The sequence below is a fragment of the Crinia signifera genome, chromosome 5 (genome assembly GCF_055691185.1).
Source record: "Crinia signifera chromosome 5, ASM5569118v1, whole genome shotgun sequence".
NCBI classification, from domain to species: Eukaryota; Metazoa; Chordata; class Amphibia; order Anura; family Myobatrachidae; genus Crinia; species Crinia signifera.
The window spans coordinates 335,413,359-335,435,464 of record NC_139221.1 but is presented as its reverse complement, the minus strand read 5'-3'; the positions used below and the strand labels follow the sequence as shown (position 1 = coordinate 335,435,464).

Sequence of the window (22,106 nt, the reverse complement as noted above, 5' to 3'; positions counted from 1 at the left end):
TATATCCCTCACCTCTATACGGACCCGTGTGTCCTACTCTCCCCCATATAGGGGCACACATGGGTTATATCCCTCCCCCCTATACAGACCCGTGTGTCCTACTCTCCCCATATAGGATCACACATGGGTTATATCCCTCACCCCTATACAGACCCGTGTGTCCTACTCTCCCCCATATAGGATCACACATGGGTTATATCCCTCACCCCTATACAGACCCGTGTGTCCTACTCCCCCATATAGGGGCACACATGGGTTATATCCCTCACCCCTATACAGACCCGTGTGTCCTACTCTCCCCCATATAGGATCACACATGGGTTATATCCCTCACCCCTATACGGACCCGTGTGTCCTACTCCCACATATAGGGGCACACATGGGTTATATCCCTCACCCCTATACAGACCCGTGTGTCCTACTCTCCCCCATATAGGAGCACACATGGGTTATATCCCTTACCTCTATACAGACCCGTGTGTCCTACTCCCCCATATAGGGGCACACATGGGTTATATCCCTCACCCCTATACGGACCCGTGTGTCCTACTCTCCCCCATATAGGGGCACACATGGGTTATATCCCTCACCTCTATACAGACCCGTGTGTCATACTCCCCCATATAGGGTCACACATGGGTTATATCCCTCACCCCTATACGGACCCGTGTGTCCTACTCCCCCATATAGGGGCACACATGGGTTATATCCCTCCCCCCTATACAGACCCGTGTGTCCTACTCCCCCATATAGGATCACACATGGGTTATATCCCTCACCCCTATACAGACCCGTGTGTCCTACTCCCCCATATAGGGGCACACATGGGTTATATCCCTCACCTCTATACAGACCCGTGTGTCCTACTCTCCCATATAGGGGCACACATGGGTTATATCCCTCACCCCTATACAGACCCGTGTGTCCTACTCCCCCCATATAGGATCACACATGGGTTATATCCCTCACCTCTATACAGACCCGTGTGTCCTCCCCCATATAGGATCACACATGGGTTATATCCCTTACCTCTATACGGACCCGTGTGTCCTACTCCCCCCATATAGGATCACACATGGGTTATATCCCTCACCTCTATACAGACCCGTGTGTCCTACTCTCCCCCATATAGGATCACACATGGGCTATATCCCTCACCTCTATACAGACCCGTGTGTCCTACTCTCCCCATATAGGATCACACATGGGTTATATCCCTCACCTCTATACAGACCCGTGTGTCCTACTCCCCCATATAGGGGCACACATTGGTTATATCCCTCACCTGTATACAGACCCGTGTGTCCTACTCTCCCCCATATAGGATCACACATGGGTTATATCCCTCACCCCTATACAGACCCGTGTGTCCTACTACCCCATATAGGGGCACACATGGGTTATATGCCTCACCCCTATACGGACCCGTGTGTCCTACTCCCCCATATAGGGGCACACATGGGTTATATCCCTCACCCCTATACAGACCCGTGTGTCCTACTCCCCCATATAAAGGCACGAAAGAAAGGTGTCACCACAGGTGCTGGCAATCATACATTACAAGGGAAGCCCAGGAACAGAGCATTGTGTCCTCCTGGAGAGGGGCATGCTGGGAGGTATGGATAATGTATGATTGCCAGCACCTGTGGGGAGCTAGGTAACTGATAAGAACGATGTCACCACAGGTGCTGGCAATCATACATTACCAGGGAAGCCCAGGAACAGAGCATTGTGTCCTGGAGAGGGGCATGCTGGGAGGTATGGATAATGTAGGATTGCCAGCACCTGTGGGGAGCTAGGTAACTGATAAGAAAGGTGTCACCACAGGTGCTGGCAATCATACATTACCAGGGAAGCCCAGGAGCAGAGCATTGTGTCCTCCTGGAGAGGGGCATGCTGGGAGGTATGGATAATGTAGGATTGCCAGCACCTGTGGGGAGCTAGGTAACTGATAAGAAAGGTGTCACCACAGGTGCTGGCAATCATACATTACAAGGGAAGCCCAGGAACAGAGCATTGTGTCCTCCTGGAGAGGGGCATGCTGGGAGGTATGGATAATGTATGATTGCCCGCAACTGTGGGGAGCTAGGTAACTGATAAGAAAGGTGTCACCACAGGTGCTGGCAGTCATACATTACCAGGGAAGCCCAGGAGCAGAGCATTGTGTCCTCCTGGAGAGGGGCATGCTGGGAGGTATGGATAATGTATGATTGCCAGCACCTGTGGGGAGCTAGGTAACTGGAAAGAAAGGTGTCACCACAGGTGCTGGCAATCATACATTACCAGGGAAGCCCAGGAACAGAGCATTGTGTCCTCCTGGAGAGGGGCATGCTGGTAGGTATGGATAATGTATGATTGCCAGCACCTGTGGGGAGCTAGGTAACTGATAAGAAAGGTGTCACCACAGGTGCTGGCAATCCTACATTACCAGGGAAGCCCAGGAACAGAGCATTGTGTCCTCCTGGAGAGGGGCATGCTGGGACGTATGGATAATATAGGATTGCTAGCACCTGTGGGGAGCTGGGTAACTGATAAGAAAGGTGTCACCACAGGTGCTGGCAATCATACATTACCAGGGAAGCCATGGAATAGAGCATTGTGTCTTCCTGGAGAGGGGCATGCTGGGATGTATGGATAATGTAGGATTACCAGCACCTGTGGGGAGCTAGGTAACTGATAAGAAAGGTGTCACCACAGGTGCTGGCAATCATACATTACCAGGGAAGCCCAGTACCAGAGCATTGTGTCCTCCTGGAGAGGGGCATGCTGGGAGGTATGGATAATGTATGATTACCAGCACCTATGGGGAGCTAGGTAACTGATAAGAAAGGTGTCACCACAGGTGCTGGCAATCATACATTACAAGGGAAGCCCAGGAGCAGAGCATTGTGTCCTCCTGGAGAGGGGCATGCTGGGAGGTATGGATAATGTATGATTGCCAGCACCTGTGGGGAACTAGGTAATTGATAAGAAAGGTGTCACCACAGGTGCTGGCAATCCTACATTACCAGGGAAGCCCAGGAACAGAGCATTGTGTCCTCCTGGAGAGGGGCATGCTGGGAGGTATGGATAATGTAGGATTACCAGCACCTGTGGGGAGCTAGGTAACTGATAAGAAAGGTGTCACCACAGGTGCTGGCAATCCTACATTACCAGGGAAGCCCAGGAACAGAGCATTGTGTCCTCCTGGAGAGGGGCATGCTGGGAGGTATGGATAATGTAGGATTGCCAGCACCTGTGGGGAGCTAGGTAACTGATAAGAAAGGTGTCACCACAGGTGCTGGCAATCATACATTACCAGGGAAGCCCAGGAACAGAGCATTGTGTCCTCCTGGAGAGGGGCATGCTGGGAGGTATGGATAATGTATGATTGCCAGCACCTGTGGGGAGCTAGGTAACTGATAAGAAAGGTGTCACTACAGGTGCTGGCAATCATACATTACCAGGGAAGCCCAGGTACAGAGCATTGTGTCCTCCTGGAGAGGGGCATGCTGGGAGGTATGGATAATGTAGGATTACCAGCACCTGTGGGGAGCTAGGTAACTGATAAGAAAGGTGTCACCACAGGTGCTGGCAATCATACATTACCAGGGAAGCCCAGGAGCAGAGCATTGTGTCCCCCTGGAGAGGGGCATGCTGGGAGGTATGGATAATGTAGGATTGCCAGCACCTGTGGGGAGCTAGGTAACTGATAAGAAAGGTGTCACCACAGGTGCTGGCAATCCTACATTACCAGGGAAGCCCAGGAGCAGAGCATTGTGTCCCCCTGGAGAGCGGCATGCTGGGAGGTATGGATAATGTAGGATTGCCAGCACCTGTGGGGAGCTAGGTAACTGATAAGAAAGGTGTCACCACAGGTGCTGGCAATCCTACATTACCAGGGAAGCCCAGGAGCAGAGCATTGTGTCCCCCTGGAGAGGGTCAGGTAAGAAACCATGACTTGGTGGTGATCCAATGACCATATCCCCCACAGACTGGTGGCTACTCTAGGGGTGATGGAGGGGTACACAGTGGGGTTATTATATTTCTGCACCACATAATGGAAGCAGGCAGTGAGTGGTTGCTAATGGTTACACATTGCTAGTGGTTTCAGGCTCTGGTGAAATGCTTCCTGGGAGATCTGGGGGCGGGCGTCTATAACAAGGCTGGTACTCCCAGCTGAGGAGGCTGGGAGCAGCATTAGGGAATGTGCTCTGAAGTCTTGGCCTCTGTAAGTCACTATACAGCAATTTGTTATATCGCTATATTATATATATATATATACAATGTCTGGGCTTCAGAGCTTGCAATCTATCGCTTATTGTCTTATATAATATTAGCTTGAAAATGACAACTGTCTCCTGTGCTCCAGCTCTTCTCAGTGGTCCTCAGCCCCATGTGGCTTCCTCCTCATATTACCTGTAGCCCACACACGTGTGCTCCATATGTAGGTATATAAGACTCGTGTGCTCCATATGTAGGTGTATATGACATGTGCTCCATATGTAGGTATATGACACACGTGTGCTCCATATGTAGTTGTATAAGACTTGTGTGCTCCATATGTAGGTATATGTCACGTGTGCTCCATATGTAGGTATATGACACACGTGTGCTCCATATGTAGGTATATGACACACGTGTGCTCCATATGTAGGTGTATGACACACGTGTGCTCCATATGTAGGTGTATGTGACACACACATGTGCTCCATATGTAGGTATATATGACCCTCTGAGAACATACTATGGCCCTACCGTGTTGCTCTGAGGCAAACGATATCCTGATTGTACAAATTGTGTTAAAAAAAATCGCATAGTGTGTATCCAGCTAACACATACGTAGATTTGTTACATGCTGGTCACTGCCCACCCTGCCCTGTAATGTGTCACATGCTGGTCACTGCCCATCCTGCCCTGTAATGTGTCACATGCTGGTCACTGCCCACCCTGCCCTGTAATGTGTCACATGCTGGTCACTGCCCACCCTGCCCTGTAATGTGTCACATGCTGGTCACTGCCCACCCTGCCCTGTAATGTGTCACATGCTGGTCACTGCCCACCCTGCCCTGTAATGTGTCACATGCTGGTCACTGCCCACCCTGCCCTGTAATGTGTCACATGCTGGTCACTGCCCACCCTGCCCTGTAATGTGTCACATGCTGGTCACTGCCCACCCTGCCCTGTAATGTGTTACATGCTGGTCACTGCCCATCCTGCCCTGTAATGTGTTACATGCTGGTCACTGCCCATCCTGCCCTGTAATGTGTTACATGCTGATCACTGGTCACTGCCCATCCTGCCCTGTAATGTGTTACATGCTGGTCACTTACCCCTACACTGTAATGTGTTACATGCTGGTCACTGCCCATCCTGCCCTGTAATGTGTAACATGCTGGTCACTGCCCACCCTGCCCTGTAATGTGTTACATGCTGGTCACTGCCCACCCTGCCCTGTAATGTGTTACATACTGGTCACTGCCCACCCTGCCCTGGAATGTGTTATACTTGTCACTGCGAATCCTACCCTGGAATGTGTTACATGCTGGTCACTGCCCATCCTGCCCTGTAATGTGTTACATGCTGGTCACTGCCCATCCTGCCCTGTAATGTGTTACATGCTGGTCACTGCCCATCCTACCCTGTAATGTGTTACATGCTGGTCACTTAGCCCTACCCTGTAATGTGTTACATGCTGGTCACTGCCCATCCTGCCCTGTAATGTGTTACATGCTGGTCACTTAGCCCTACCCTGTAATGTGTTACACGCTGGTCACTGAGCCCTGCCCTGTAATGTGTTACACGCTGGTCACTGAGCCCTGCCCTGTAATGTGTTATATGCTGGTCACTGCCCACCCTGCCCTGTAATGTGTTACATGCTGGTCACTGCCCACCCTGCCCTGTAATGTGTCACATGCTGGTCACTGCCCACCCTGCCCTGTAATGTGTCACATGCTGGTCACTGCCCACCCTGCCCTGTAATGTGTCACATGCTGGTCACTGCCCACCCTGCCCTGTAATGTGTTACATGCTGGTCACTTTTACCCCTACACTGTAATGTGTTACATGCTGGCCACTGCCCATCCTGCCCTGTAATGTGTTACATGCTGGCCACTGCCCATCCTGCCCTGTAATGTGTTACATGCTGGTCACTGCCCACCCTGCCCTGTAATGTGTTACATGCTGGTCACTGCCCACCCTGCCCTGGAATGTGTTACATGCTGGTCACTGCCCATCCTGCCCTGTAATGTGTTACATGCTGGTCACTGCCCATCCTGCCCTGTAATGTGTTACATGCTGGTCACTGCCCATCCTGCCCTGTAATGTGTTACATGCTGGCCACTGCCCACCCTGCCCTGTAATGTGTTACATGCTGGTCACTGCCCACCCTGCCCTGGAATGTGTTACATGCTGGTCACTGCCCATCCTGCCCTGTAATGTGTTACATGCTGGTCACTGCCCATCCTGCCCTGTAATGTGTTACATGCTGGTCACTGCCCATCCTGCCCTGTAATGTGTTACATGCTGGTCACTGCCCATCCTGCCCTGTAATGTGTTACATGCTGGTCACTGCCCATCCTGCCCTGTAATGTGTTACATGCTGGTCACTGCCCATCCTGCCCTGGAATGTGTTATACTGGTCACTGCGAATCCTGCACTGGAATGTGTTACATGCTGTTCACTGCCCATCCTGCTCTGTAATGTTACATGCTGGTCACTGCCCATCCTGCCCTGTAATATGTTACATGCTGGTCACTGCCCATCCTGCCCTGTAATGTGTTACATGCTGGTCACTGCCCACCCTGCCCTGTAATGTGTTACATGCTGGTCACTGCCCACCCTGCCCTGTAATGTGTTACATGCTGGTCACTGCCCACCCTGCCCTGTAATGTGTTACATGCTGGTCACTTACCCCTACACTGTAATGTGTTACATGCTGGTCACTGCCCATCCTGCCCTGTAATGTGTTACATGCTGGTCACTGCCCATCCTGCCCTGTAATGGGTTACATGCTGGTCACTGCCCATCCTGCCCTGGAATGGGTTACATGCTGGTCACTGCCCACCCTGCCCTGGAATGGGTTACATGCTGGTCACTGCCCACCCTGCCCTGGAATGGGTTACATGCTGGTCACTGCCCACCCTGCCCTGGAATGGGTTACATGCTGGTCACTGCCCACCCTGCCCTGGAATGGGTTACATGCTGGTCACTGCCCACCCTGCCCTGGAATGGGTTACATGCTGGTCACTGCCCACCCTGCCCTGGAATGGGTTACATGCTGGTCACTGCCCACCCTGCCCTGTAATGTGTTACATGCTGATCACTGCCCATCCTGCCCTGTAATGTGTTACATGCTGGTCACTTACCCCTACACTGTAATGTGTTACATGCTGGTCACTGCCCATCCTGCCCTGTAATGTGTTACATGCTTTTCACTGCCCACCCTGCCCTGTAATGTGTTACATGCTGGTCACTGCCCACCCTGCCCTGTAATGGGTTACATGCTGGTCACTTCCCACCCTGCCCTGGAATGGGTTACATGCTGGTCACTTCCCACCCTGCCCTGGAATGGGTTACATGCTGGTCACTGCCCACCCTGCCCTGTAATGTGTTACATGCTGGTCACTTACCCCTACACTGTAATGTGTTACATGCTGGTCACTGCTAATCCTGCCCTGTAATGTGTTACATGCTTTTCACTGCCCATCCTGCCCTGTAATGTGTTACATGCTGGTCACTTCCCACCCTGCCCTGGAATGGGTTACATGCTGGTCACTGCCCACCCTGCCCTGGAATGGGTTACATGCTGGTCACTGCCCACCCTGCCCTGGAATGGGTTACATGCTGGTCACTGCCCACCCTGCCCTGGAATGGGTTACAATGCTGGTCACTGCCCACCCTGCCCTGGAATGGGTTACATGCTGGTCACTGCCCACCCTGCCCTGGAATGGGTTACATGCTGGTCACTGCCCACCCTGCCCTGGAATGGGTTACATGCTGGTCACTGCCCACCCTGCCCTGGAATGGGTTACATGCTGGTCACTGCCCACCCTGCCCTGGAATGTGTTACATGCTGGTCACTGCCCACCCTGCTCTGTAATGTGTTACATGCTGGTCCCTGCCCTGGAATGTGTTACATGCTGGTCACTGCCCACCCTACCCTGGAATGGGTTACATGCTGGTCACTGCCCACCCTGCCCTGTGACGTGTTGCGCGCCGGCCACTGGCCCACCCTGCCCTGTGACGTGTTGCGCGCCGGCCACTGGCCCACCCTGCCCTGTGACGTGTTGCGCGCCGGTCACTGGCCCACCCTGCCCTGTAGCGTGTTGCGCGCCGGTCACTGGCCCACCCTGCCCTTTCCATGTTGACATTTTACTGTCTGTTTGTCTATACTGTTCCTGTTGAGCACTTTGGATGTAAAGACCTCTCTGGGGACCTGCGATGTATCTAGTTCCACCGCTGGACCTGTGCAGTGTGATGCTGCTACCGTGTTACACATGGGCCGCGCCCGTGTCCCGAGCCAGAACCCGGTCTGGGTCCCCCGAGGAGATCTCATCAGTCCTGGTTCTGGTTTGGAATTGGGATCATAGATCTGATGTTTGGCTGCTGATATCCCGTGTCATTTCAATAGGAACATACAAACTCCACACAGAGCACCTGGTAGTGATGCCGATAAGACATCCATGTTTTATTCCTACAGGTATCAAAGGTAGAGACAGGTCATCAGCCGGGTGACCAGCGTATAGACCTGAACACCGGGATACATGGTGGGATGTAGTGATTGCATAACCTGTATATTGGGGTGACATATGTCCTCATTTCCCTGCCCCTCCCTCACTTTCACACCTCACAGCAGTAGATCCTTGTCTCGTGCCCACCCCTGCAGCCAGCCCCATCTACATAACAAAGGTCTGGGTAGGAGGGGAGTGCTGACTATGAGAGACCCCCTCAGCCTGTACGCTGCCTCTCAGACCAATGACTTCTCCATCCTGGGGTCCATGAGCCAGATCACAGCAGCACCTACAGCCTCTCTCTATGACATGTCTGTGAGCTTCCGCACCTGGGCACCTCCGCCACTGCACAGAGATGGGGGCAAGGGTCCCGCTACCACGGCAGAGGAGCAGACCTTCCCCAACAACCAGGCAAAGGGTCCAACTCCAACCAAAGAGGGCAAGAAGAAAGTTCTGAGAAGGTCCAAGAAGAATTACCAGCGCTATGCCAAGCCTCCGTACTCCTACCTGGCCATGATCGCCCTGGTCATCCAGAACTCGCCCGACAAGATGCTGAAACTGTCCCAGGTAAGGGAGGCTCCAGTGTGTATATATGTTCCCGGGTCGCTGTGCAGTGTAAACGGGTAACCCGGGTCGATGGGACACGTTCCCTGGAATGCAATAGCCGGCGTGGGAAATGCGCTGATGTCCCAGCACCGGCTCAGGACTGGCCTCCAATAAGGTCATGCACCTGGCATTATGCAGTTATTTATATAGCGCACACATATTCCGCAGCGTTGTACAGAGACTATTATTACTAGTTATTATATAGCGCACACATATTCCACAGCTCTGTACAGAGAGTATTATTACCAGTTATTTATATAGCGCACACATATTCCTCAGCGCTGTACAGAGACTATTATTACCAGTTATTATATAGCGCACACATATTCCACAGCACTGTACAGAGACTATTATTACCAGTTATTCATATATCGCACACATATTCCGCAGCGCTGTACAGAGATTATTATTACCAGTTATTATATAGCGCACACATATTCCACAGTGCTGTACAGAGATTATTATTACCAGTTATTATATAGCGCACACATATTCCGCAGCGCTGTACAGAGACTATTATTACCAGTTATTATATAGTGCACACATATTCCACAGCGCTGTACAGAGAATATTATTACCAGTTATTATATAGCGCACACATATTCTGCAGCGCTGTACAGAGACTATTATTACCAGTTATTATATAGCGCACACATATTCCGCAGCGCTGTACAGAGACTATTATTACCAGTTATTATATAGCGCACACATATTCCGCAGCGCTGTACAGAGACTATTATTACCAGTTATTATATAGCGCACACATATTCCGCAGCGATGTACAGAGAATATTATTACCAGTTATTATATAGCGCACACATATTCCGCAGCGCTGTACAGAGACTATTATTACCAGTTATTATATAGCGCACACATATTCCGCAGCGCTGTACAGAGACTATTATTACCAGTTATTTATATAGCGCGCACATATTCCGCAGCGCTGTACAGAGAATATTATTACCAGTTATTTATATAGCGCACACATATTCCGCAGCGCTGTACAGAGACTATTATTACCAGTTATTATATAGCGCACACATATTCTGCAGCGCTGTACAGAGACTATTATTACCAGTTATTATATAGCGCACACATATACCTCAGCGCTGTACAGAGACTATTATTACCAGTTATTTATATAGCGCACACATATTCCGCAGCGCTGTACAGAGAATATTATTACCAGTTATTTATATAGCGCACACATATTCTGCAGCGCTGTACAGAGACTATTATTACCAGTTATTATATAGCGCACACATATTCCGCAGCGCTGTACAGAGACTATTATTACCGGTTATTATATAGCGCACACATATTCCGCAGCGCTGTACAGAGACTATTATTACAAGTTATTATATAGCGCACACATATTCCGCAGCGCTGTACAGAGAATATTATTACCAGTTATTATATAGCGCACACATATTCCACAGCGCTGTACAGAGACCATTATTACCAGTTATTATATAGCGCACACATATTCCGCAGCGCTGTGCAGAGAATATTATTACCAGTTATTATATAGCGCACACATATTCCGCAGCGCTGTACAGAGACTATTATTACCAGTTATTATATAGCGCACACATATTCCGCAGCGCTGTACAGAGACTATTATTACCAGTTATTATATAGCGCACACATATTCCGCAGCGCTGTACAGAGACTATTATTACCAGTTATTATATAGCGCACACATATACCGCAGCTCTGTACAGAGAATATTATTACCAGTTATTATATAGCGCACACATATTCCCCAGCGTTGTGCAGAGGATATTATTACCAGTTATTATATAGCGCACACATATTCCGCAGCGCTGTACAGAGACTATTACCAGTTATTATATAGCGCACACATATTCCGCAGCGCTGTACAGAGAATATTATTACCAGTTATTTATATAGCTCACACATATTCCGCAGCGCTGTACAGAGAATATTATATAGTGCACACACATTCCGCAGCGCTGTACAGAGACTATTATTACCAGTTATTATATAGCGCACACATATTCTGCAGCGCTGTACAGAGATTACGTACAGATTAGAGTTCGGGGAGAATATACAAACTCCACACAGTTAGAGCCATGGTGGGGATAGAACCCATGACCTCAGTGCTGTGAGGAGGTGATGCTAACCATTACACCATCCGTACTAGTTGTGGGATATCGCCCAGAAAATACTCATTTTTGGAGTGTTCCTGTACCTATATCTGTCACCCCAGAATGTATGTGGGGTGGGGTGTGGCTGATATTGGAGATATCTGCTGCAATCATCATCATTATTTTTTCTACCAGTAGTTGCCCGCGATCTGTGGGGCCCCTCAGTGATTGCAGAGTGCGCAGGTGTCACCTGGCCCCTTCCCATCAGCCCCTATCCTATGTGCACACCGTGCTGTGTGTGATGACACGGCCACGCTGCTGAGCTCGGACTGTAGACACTAAGAACATATTGGGAACTACAGGGCTGTTTTGTATTGGGCCAGCAGGGAGTAGCTGAATCCTGAGTGTAGTGAATGAGTGTAAGCTCTGTGGGTTACCTGCCTCCTCTGTGTGTATTGGTCTGTATAATCCTATCTGTATTGATGCCCTGAGCAAGGACAAATGGCTGTGCGCCCCCTGCGTGGCACGGTGGCTAGGGTGGTGGGGGGGGGGGGTCTACATCACATACAGCTGAGATGCTGAGAACACGAAACTTTGGGTCTCATTCCCTACTGTAAACGAAGGCCGGAGGCAAAAGGTCACTGATAGAGGCCCATTGTCCCCAGTGTCCCAGCAGGGGCCGAGGTGTCCTGAGTGACAGTGACAGGTCTGAGATAAAGCTGGACCCCTGCCGGGTGCGGTAATTAAATAACCCAATCTGCTTGTTTATCTGTATCCTCAGAAGCCCCCGATCCTCCACTGATAGATCCCTGATCCCCTCCAACACTGATAGTGACCAATTATCTGCCTCCGAGACCGGTGCCCCCACCCCAGGGGCCAATAGTCCCAACGTCTGCCTGGGACCATCTATATAGTGACCTAATAGGTGCTTGTGATCCCCAAATGTATTAACGGGTGTACACATGGGGAGATTTTGGCTGGATACTCAATATCTACATGAAGGTTAGCAAAAATCTCCTAGTATAGATAGACTGTGCGGGGGAGGTGTAAGTCAGTATCTCCTAGTATAGATAGACTGTGCGGGGGAGGTGTAAGTCACCGTCTCCTAGTATAGATAGACTGTGCGGCTGAGGTGTAAGTCAGTATCTCCTAGTATAGATAGACTGTGCGGGGGAGGTGTAAGTCACCGTCTCCTAGTATAGATAGACTGTGCGGGGGAGGTGTAAGTCACCGTCTCCTAGTATAGATAGACTGTGCGGGGGAGGTGTAAGTCAGTATCTCCTAGTATAGATAGACTGTGCGGGGGTGGTGTAAGTCAGTATCTCCTAGTATAGATAGACTGTGCGGGGGAGGTGTAAGTCACCGTCTCCTAGTATAGATAGACTGTGCGGGGGAGGTGTAAGTCACCGTCTCCTAGTATAGATAGACTGTGCGGGGGAGGTGTAAGTCACCGTCTCCTAGTATAGATAGACTGTGCGGGGGAGGTGTAAGTCAGTATCTCCTAGTATAGATAGACTGTGCGGGGGAGGTGGTCACCGTCTCCTAGTATAGATAAACTGTGCGGGGGAGGTGTAAGTCAGTATCTCCTAGTATAGATAGACTGTGCGGCTGAGGTGTAAGTCAGTATCTCCTAGTATAGATAGACTGTGCGGGGGAGGTGGTCACCGTCTCCTAGTATAGATAGACTGTGCGGGGGAGGTGTAGGTCAGTATCTCCTAGTATAGATAGACTGTGCGGGGGAGGTGTAAGTCAGTATCTCCTAGTATAGATAGACTGTGCGGGGGAGGTGTAAGTCACCATCTCCTAGTATAGATAGACTGTGCGGGGGAGGAGTAAGTCAGTATCTCCTAGTATAGATAGACTGTGCGGGGGAGGTGTAAGTCAGTATCTCCTAGTATAGATAGACTGTGCGGGGGAGGTGTAAGTCAGTATCTCCTAGTATAGATAGACTGTGTGGGGGAGGTGTAAGTCACCGTCTCCTAGTATAGATAGACTGTGCGGGGGAGGAGTAAGTCAGTATCTCCTAGTATAGATAGACTGTGCGGGGGAGGTGTAAGTCAGTATCTCCTAGTATAGATAGACTGTGCGGGGGAGGTGTAAGTCAGTATCTCCTAGTATAGATAGACTGTGTGGGGGAGGTGTAAGTCACCGTCTCCTAGTATAGATAGACTGTGCGGGGGAGGTGTAAGTCAGTATCTCCTAGTATAGATAGTCTGTGCGGGGGAGGAGTAAGTCACCGTCTCCTAGTATAGATAGACTGTGCGGGGGAGGTGTAAGTCAGTATCTCCTAGTATAGATAGACTGTGCGGGGGAGGTGTAAGTCAGTATCTCCTAGTATAGATAGTCTGTGTGGGGGAGGTGTAAGTCAGTATCTCCTAGTATAGATAGACTGTGCGGGGGAGGTGTAAGTCAGTATCTCCTAGTATAGATAGTCTGTGCGGGGGAGGAGTAAGTCACCGTCTCCTAGTATAGATAGACTGTGCGGGGGAAGTGTAAGTCAGTATCTCCTAGTATAGATAGACTGTGCGGGGGAGGTGTAAGTCAGTATCTCCTAGTATAGATAGACTGTGCGGGGGAGGTGTAAGTCACTGTCTCCTAGTATAGATAGACTGTGCGGGGGAGGTGTAAGTCAGTATCTCCTAGTATAGATAGTCTGTGCGGGGGAGGAGTAAGTCACCGTCTCCTAGTATAGATAGACTGTGCGGGGGAAGTGTAAGTCAGTATCTCCTAGTATAGATAGACTGTGCGGGGGAGGTGTAAGTCAGTATCTCCTAGTATAGATAGACTGTGCGGGGGAGGTGTAAGTCACTGTCTCCTAGTATAGATAGACTGTGCGGGGGAGGTGTAAGTCAGTATCTCCTAGTATAGATAGACTGTGCGGGGGAGGTGTAAGTCAGTATCTCCTAGTATAGATAGACTGTGCGGGGGAGGTGTAAGTCACCGTCTCCTAGTATAGATAGACTGTGCGGGGGAGGAGTAAGTCAGTATCTCCTAGTATAGATAGACTGTGCGGGGGAGGTGTAAGTCACCGTCTCCTAGTATAGATAGACTGTGCGGGGGAGGAGTAAGTCAGTATCTCCTAGTATAGATAGACTGTGCGGGGGAGGTGTAAGTCACCGTCTCCTAGTATAGATAGACTGTGCGGGGGAGGAGTAAGTCAGTATCTCCTAGTATAGATGGACTGTGCGGGGGAGGTGTATGTCAGTATCTCCTAGTATAGATGGACTGTGCGGGTGAGGAGTAAGTCAGTATCTCCTAGTATAGATAGACTGTGCGGGGGAGAAGTCACCGTCTCCTAGTATAGATAGACTGTGCGGGGGAGGTGTAAGTCAGTATCTCCTAGTATAGATAGACTGTGCGGGGGAGGTGTAAGTCAGTATCTCCTAGTATAGATGGACTGTGCGGGTGAGGAGTAAGTCAGTATCTCCTAGTATAGATAGACTGTGCGGGGGAGAAGTCACCGTCTCCTAGTATAGATAGACTGTGCGGGGGAGGTGTAAGTCAGTATCTCCTAGTATAGATAGACTGTGCGGGGGAGGTGTAAGTCAGTATCTCCTAGTATAGATAGACTGTGCGGGGGAGAAGTCACCGTCTCCTAGTATAGATAGACTGTGCGGGGGAGGTGTAAGTCAGTATCTCCTAGTATAGATAGACTGTGCGGGGGAGGAGTAAGTCAGTATCTCCTAGTATAGATTGACTGTGCGGGTGAGGTGTAAGTCAGTATCTCCTAGTATAGATAGACTGTGCGGGGGAGGAGTAAGTCAGTATCTCCTAGTATAGATGGACTGTGCGGGGGAGGTGTAAGTCACCATCACCTAGTATAGATAGACTGTGCGGGGGAGGAGTAAGTCAGTATCTCCTAGTATAGATAGACTGTGCGGGGGAGGTGTAAGTCAGTATCTCCTAGTATAGATAGACTGTGCGGGGGAGGAGTAAGTCAGTATCTCCTAGTATAGATAGACTGTGCGGGGGAGGTGTAAGTCAGTATCTCCTAGTATAGATAGACTGTGCGGGGGAGGAGTAAGTCAGTATCTCCTAGTATAGATAGACTGTGCGGGGGAGGAGTAAGTCAGTATCTCCTAGTATAGATAGACTGTGCGGGGGAGGTGTAAGTCAGTATCTCCTAGTATAGATAGACTGTGCGGGGGAGGAGTAAGTCAGTATCTCCTAGTATAGATAGACTGTGCGGGGGAGGTGTAAGTCAGTATCTCCTAGTATAGATAGACTGTGCGGGGGAGGTGTAAGTCAGTATCTCCTAGTATAGATAGACTGTGCGGGGGAGGTGTAAGTCAGTATCTCCTAGTATAGATAGACTGTGCGGGGGAGGTGTAAGTCAGTATCTCCTAGTATAGATAGACTGTGCGGGGGAGGTGTAAGTCAGTATCTCCTAGTATAGATAGACTGTGCGGGGGAGAAGTCACTGTCTCCTAGTATAGATAGACTGTGCGGGGGAGGAGTAAGTCAGTATCTCCTAGTATAGATAGACTGTGCGGGGGAGGTGTAAGTCAGTATCTCCTAGTATAGATAGACTGTGCGGGGGAGAAGTCACCGTCTCCTAGTATAGATAGACTGTGCGGGGGAGGTGTAAGTCAGTATCTCCTAGTATAGATAGACTGTGCGTGGGAGGAGTAAGTCAGTATCTCCTAGTATAGATAGACTGTGCGGGGGAGGTGTTAGTCAGTATCCTAGTATAGATAGACTGTGCGGGGGAGGAGTAAGTCAGTATCTCCTAGTATAGATAGACTGTGCGGGGGAGGTGTAAGTCAGTATCTCCTAGTATAGATAGACTGTGCGGGGGAGAAGTCACCGTCTCCTAGTATAGATAGACTGTGCGGGGGAGGTGTAAGTCACCGTCTCCTAGTATAGATAGACTGTGCGGGGGAGGCGTAAGTCAGTATCTCCTAGTATAGATAGACTGTGCGGGGGAGGTGTAAGTCAGTATCTCCTAGTATAGATAGACTGTGCGGGGGAGGTGTAAGTCAGTATCTCCTAGTATAGATAGACTGTGCGGGGGAGGAGTAAGTCAGTATCTCCTAGTATAGATAGACTGTGTGGGGGAGAAGTCACCGTCTCCTAGTATAGATAGACTGTGCGGGGGAGGTGTAAGTCAGTATCTCCTAGTATAGATAGACTGTGCGGGGTAGAAGTCACCGTCTCCTAGTATAGATAGACTGTGCGGGGGAGAAGTCACCGTCTCCTAGTATAGATAGACTGTGCGGGGGAGGAGTAAGTCAGTATCTCCTAGTATAGATAGACTGTGCGGGGGAGGAGTAAGTCAGTATCTCCTAGTATAGATAGACTGTGCGGGGGAGGTGTAAGTCAGTATCTCCTAGTATAGATAGACTGTGCGGGGGAGAAGTCACCGTCTCCTAGTATAGATAGACTGTGCGGGGGAGGTGTAAGTCAGTATCTCCTAGTATAGATAGACTGCGCGTGGGAGGTGTAAGTCAGTATCTCCTAGTATAGATAGACTGTGCGGGGGAGGTGTAAGTCAGTATCTCCTAGTATAGATAGACTGTGCGGGGGAGGTGTTAGTCAGTATCCTAGTATAGATAGACTGTGCGGGGGAGGAGTAAGTCACCATCTCCTAGTATAGATAGACTGTGCGGGGGAGGTGTAAGTCACCATCTCCTAGTATAGATAGACCGAGGCTAGATCATAGACAATTATTACTATAGGCGCGTACACACAGGGAGATGAGCGATCTGTCAGGATTCTCCGGTGAGAACCCTGACCGGCAATGAACTAGATTTCGCCAGCATACAGTCTATTATAGCGACTTGTGGGGCTGCACATTATCACTATGACCCCTACACCCGGGGCGATGGAGTGTGATCACCCCATAAGACAAATCACTCCGTCACAATCTCCATTGCATCTAGTCAAAATTAGTTATTAGCCAATATCAACAGTCCCATAGAATTTATTGGGCGACTGAAGAGGAGGAGGGGGGGGGGGGGGGGGTGTTTGGTGGTGTAAGGTTTGGGGAGGGGTCACTGAAGACCCATTTCCTGCTGTGACTGTCCTAATCCCACCATGGACCCCAATGATGTTTCTGCTTCTTCCTTCTCTAGATTCTGAAGCACATAGAGATCCTGTTCCCGTTCTTCAAAGGTGACTACATGGGGTGGAAAGACTCCGTCCGACACAACCTGTCCTCCAGCGACTGCTTCAGGAAGGTGGGTTCTGACTAGGATGTACGCGGATACTGGGAGGCATCAGTAATGTCCTCTGTGTAGGGAGGGGGTATCGCCTGGCCACCATGTAATATCTATACTCGGAGAGGACATGCAGGTGCATTCTGAGACTTGTAGTTCTACTAGAGCACAGGTTCTCAAACTCGGTCTTTAGAACCCCGCACAGTGCATGTTTTGCAGGTGTCCTCACAGAATCACAAGTGAAATAATTTGCTCCACCTGTGGATCTTTTAAAATGTGTCAGTGAGTAATGAGTGCACCTGTCGGGTGACCTGGAAAGTGAACTGTGCGGGTTCCTGAGGACCGAGTTTGAGAACCACAGCACTAAAGCAAAAAAACAGATTAACATGAATTAATTACTAGCTGTAATCTAGAAACTGATTCTATACACAATGAGGAATCTCCATGTAGTATTGTGGGGGAGGGGGAAGTTTTAGGAATTTGTGGGTGAGGGCCTCATTCACTGAAGCATTGCGTCACTTGTCAGCTATTTCTATAGCACTCCCATATGCTGCAGCTCTGCGTCTCTCACCGGGAGAACTGTCCTTTGCGATACTATGTTAGTACAATGCGATTTGTGGTGGAATGTACTTGTATGCTTAGTACATACCACCCCCTGCTTGCAGGACCTCAAACAGGTCATGTGCTCCAGCAGGTGGCGCAGGATAGAGAGGATGATGGGGGAGAGGCAGTGGGTGACGGGGAGAATGTAATGGGAATAAGGGGACTAGATAGGGAGGATGATGGGGGAGAGGCAGTGGGTGACAGGGAGAATGTAATGGGAATAAGGGGACTAGATAGAGAGGATGATGGGGGAGAGGCAGTGGGTGACGGGGAGAATGTAATGGGAATAAGGGGACTAGATAGAGAGGATGATGGGAGAGAGGCAGTGGATGACCGGGAGAATGTGATGTAGAGAGGATGATGGGGGAGAGAGGCAGTGGATGCCGGGGAGAATGTAATGGGAATAAGGGGACTAGATAGAGAGGATGATGGGAGAGAGGCAGTGGGTGACGGGGAGAATGTAATGGGAATAAGGGGACTAGATAGAAAGGATGACTCGGGAGAGGCACTGGGTGACAGGGAGAATGTAATGGGAATAAGGGGACTAGATAGAGAGGATGATGGGGGAGAGGCAGTGGGTGACAGGGAGAATGTAATGGGAATAAGGGGACTAGATAGAGAGGATGATGGGGGAGAGAGGCAGTGGATGCCGGGGAGAATGTAATGGGAATAAGGGGACTAGATAGAGAGGATGATGGGAGAGAGGCACTGGGTGACAGGGAGAATGTAATGGGAATAAGGGGACTAGATAGAGAGGATGATGGGGGAGAGGCAGTGGGTGACAGGGAGAATGTAATGGGAATAAGGGGACTAGATAGAGAGGATGATGGGGGAGAGGCAGTGGATGCCGGGGAGAATTTAATGGGAATAAGGGGACTAGATAGGGAGGATGATGGGGGAGAGGCAGTGGATGACAGGGAGAATGTAATGGGAATAAGGGGACTAGATAGAGAGGATGATGGGGGAGAGGCAGTGGATGCCGGGGAGAATGTAATGGGAATAAGGGGACTAGATAGAGAGGATGATGGGGGAGAGGCAGTGGGTGACCGGGAGAATGTAATGGGAATAAGGGGACTAGATAGAGAGGATGATGGGGGAGAGGCAGTGGGTGACCGGGAGAATGTAATGGAAATAAGGGGACTAGATAGAAGAGAGGATGATGGGGGAGAGGCAGTGGGTGACAGGGAGAATGTAATGGGAATAAGGGGACTAGATAGAGAGGATGATGGGGGAGAGGCAGTGGGTGACAGGGAGAATGTGATGTAGAGAGGATGATGGGGGAGAGGCAGTGGGTGACAGGGAGAATATAATGGGAATAAGGGGACTAGATAGAGATGATGATGGGGGAGAGGCAGTGGGTGACAGGGAGAATGTGATGTAGAGAGGGTGATCAGATAGAGGTAGGTATTCAATGGGGATTCTCGCGGGCGGCAGCGAATCCTGTGTAGGATTCGCTGCACTTTTGCCACAATTCTCCCTGCAGGGCGATTCGCCGGACAGCCGCCCGTTCGCCCTATTCAACGCGTCAGGGGCACTCTGCCCCTGGCAGCGAATTTTAACCTCCCCGGTGAATGCAGCCGGGGAGCTGGGGGACGGCTGCAGGCAGGGAGATGGCAGCCTCCCTGCCTGCGCCGGACACTGTGGGAGTGAAGGAGGGCTGTGGGGGACATAGGGAGAGCCCCCCCAGAGCTAGCAGGGGGCTGTGTAAGGGAGCCGCTACACACTGGTTCCGATCGTGCATGTGTAATGATCGGGATCAGTGTGCAGTGAATATATGAATATTAATGAGTGACTCCCGGCTCGGCCCCCTGCTGGTAAATGTGTAAAAAAAAAATATATAGTTTTAAAAAAATATAAATAAAAAAATTAAAATCATGTGCTGCAAGTACATGAATAAAAATAGCATGCCCCTTCACAGAAAAAAAATCTGATTTTTTGACGCCAAAATAAAAATAAAAAACTTTATTTTCAAAGATGACATTCCAGTTCTCCAGAAAAAGATGACGAATGTAAAATGGAGAATCCGCGGGAATATCACTGAAGAAAGCAGTTCTCCACTTCAGCATTGAATACACTCTCGGCGAATTCCACTAAAAACCCCATTGAAAACCACTGGCGAATCGCGGAGAATCACAAACAGAGAATCGCTAGACATTCGCTCTTCATTTGCAGAGAATTGTGTCCATTGAATAGGGCGAATTGTTTTTTCTGTGAGAAAATTCCCTGTAAACCCGGCGAATTGCCTGATTCCCCAGAAAATATGGAGAATCAGAGGCATTGAATACTGGCCAGAGTGTTGGGGAGAAATTGCATTTATTCCACAGACAGAAATCCTGATAACATGACCTGGGGTAACACCAGGTATAAAGGCAGGTGCCCTGTCCTGAGGGACCTCTCATTTCCTGTGACCACCCAGCATTCAGACTATTATTACTGATAATTGATGACCAGATTACTTTATAGGACTTGATACCTCTTTATACCCTCTCTCCAGGTGCTGAAGGACCCAGGGAAGCCACAGGCCAAGGGCAACTTCTGGACCGTAGACGTCACTCGGATTCCCCTGGATGCAATGAAGCTGCAGAACACGGTCATGGCGCGCAGAGGCTCAGATATGTTTGTGCAGGACTTATCCCCGTTTATTCTCCATAACTATAAATATGAGGCCGGAGGGTGCGTATACCAACAGACACCTGGAAGTAACTACTCTACAGCCAGCTCATCATCTCTGGGGGATGACCCCCATCAGGACAGCACAGTAGTCAAACTTAACACATCCTTCATGATAGACTCTTTACTGCAAGACCTCCAAGATGTTGACTTGCCAGATGTCCCAAAGTCCACAGAGAGCCAGAAAACTCCTCAGGCCACGTCTATAGGCCACGTGTGGAGCCGCTCTCTGGTGCACGGCTCTTCCACCCCCCACATGGTACAGAGCTCTAGAAGAAGCATCACCACGGCTGATCAGTCAGTGTACTCCTCATCAAGTGCCAGTGTCTCCACCATATCCCCAATGAGCTGTGATGAGACTCCTGAGCCAGGCCGGGACGTTCCTGGGACGAAGCGGGCATGGCCAGGTGATGAGAGCAGCACAGACTCTGAGGCAGAGAGCGGTTCTCCATGTGGGCCACCTGCCAAGGCCCCATTCCATCCCTCTGACTTACCCACCTCCTACACCAAGTGTGTGCCACCAAATGTAGTGGCGCCACCCAATGTTCTTCCGTTCTTCCCTTTTCCACATTTCACCTACTACAACTATGGTCCTGCACCTTACATGAGGCCACCTTACTGGGGACTCCTGCCGCAAGCCACCAACCCAAGACCTGAGCAGCCCCTCTCACAGACGACACCCCTGGATCTAGACAACATGTTGCGTGCTGTGCCCCCCAACAAAAGTGTATTTGATGTACTGACGAGTCACCCTGGAGACCTTGTGCACCCAGCCTTTCTAAGTCAGTACTTGGCGAGCTCCAGTGCCCCATGTCCGGCACCAAGTCTGCTGTAAGTGGTCTCCCCGGGGTGTACCACCTGGATGGATAGGTTTTGTACACCCCCCCCCCCCCCCCCCCGATGCATTTACTAAGATCAGGTGTTGGTCATAAAGACACACAAACTGGAAATCTTGCCTCTTCTTGGGCGTATTCTTCAATGACTATGGGAGAAACCCCCCCATCTAGTATTGTAGGTTCCTCAACATGTTCCTCCCGTGTGGGCGTGCACCATGCCATGCACCATTTTACAGATGGCTCATTAGAAATTGACATTTGGCCAGGACGTAACCTCATGCGGTGGGTGAACGAGCTCCTCATACACAAACTGGAACGATTTGGAAGGGATGTCCATCCTTACGACCTCAAGGAAATGGGTAGTTTAAGAAGTGATGACGCATAATTGCCGACACAGGACAAAGTGATATT

General features: G+C 50.0%; 1 protein-coding gene across 1 annotated transcript; it reads left to right on the top strand.

Moving 5' to 3' along the window:
- Nucleotides 1-4,144: 4,144 nt before the first annotated feature.
- FOXH1 (forkhead box H1) lies at nt 4,145-21,752 on the top strand. The gene is made up of 4 exons (XM_083186441.1): nt 4,145-4,210; nt 8,681-9,278; nt 17,503-17,607; nt 20,684-21,752. The coding sequence occupies exons 2-4, from the start codon at nt 8,790-8,792 to the stop codon at nt 21,692-21,694; spliced, it is 1,605 nt and encodes a 534-aa protein (XP_083042567.1). The 5' UTR covers nt 4,145-4,210; nt 8,681-8,789; the 3' UTR covers nt 21,695-21,752.
- Nucleotides 21,753-22,106: the final 354 nt, after the last annotated feature.

Coding starts and splice junctions, on each gene's coding strand:
- FOXH1 (XM_083186441.1), top strand. CDS start 8,790: ATGTCCTCATTTCCCTGCCCCTCCCTCACTTTCACACCTCACAGCAGT. Junction 9,279..17,502: donor AGATGCTGAAACTGTCCCAG/GTAAGGGAGGCT, acceptor TTCCTTCTCTAG/ATTCTGAAGCACATAGAGAT. Junction 17,608..20,683: donor CCAGCGACTGCTTCAGGAAG/GTGGGTTCTGAC, acceptor CCCTCTCTCCAG/GTGCTGAAGGACCCAGGGAA.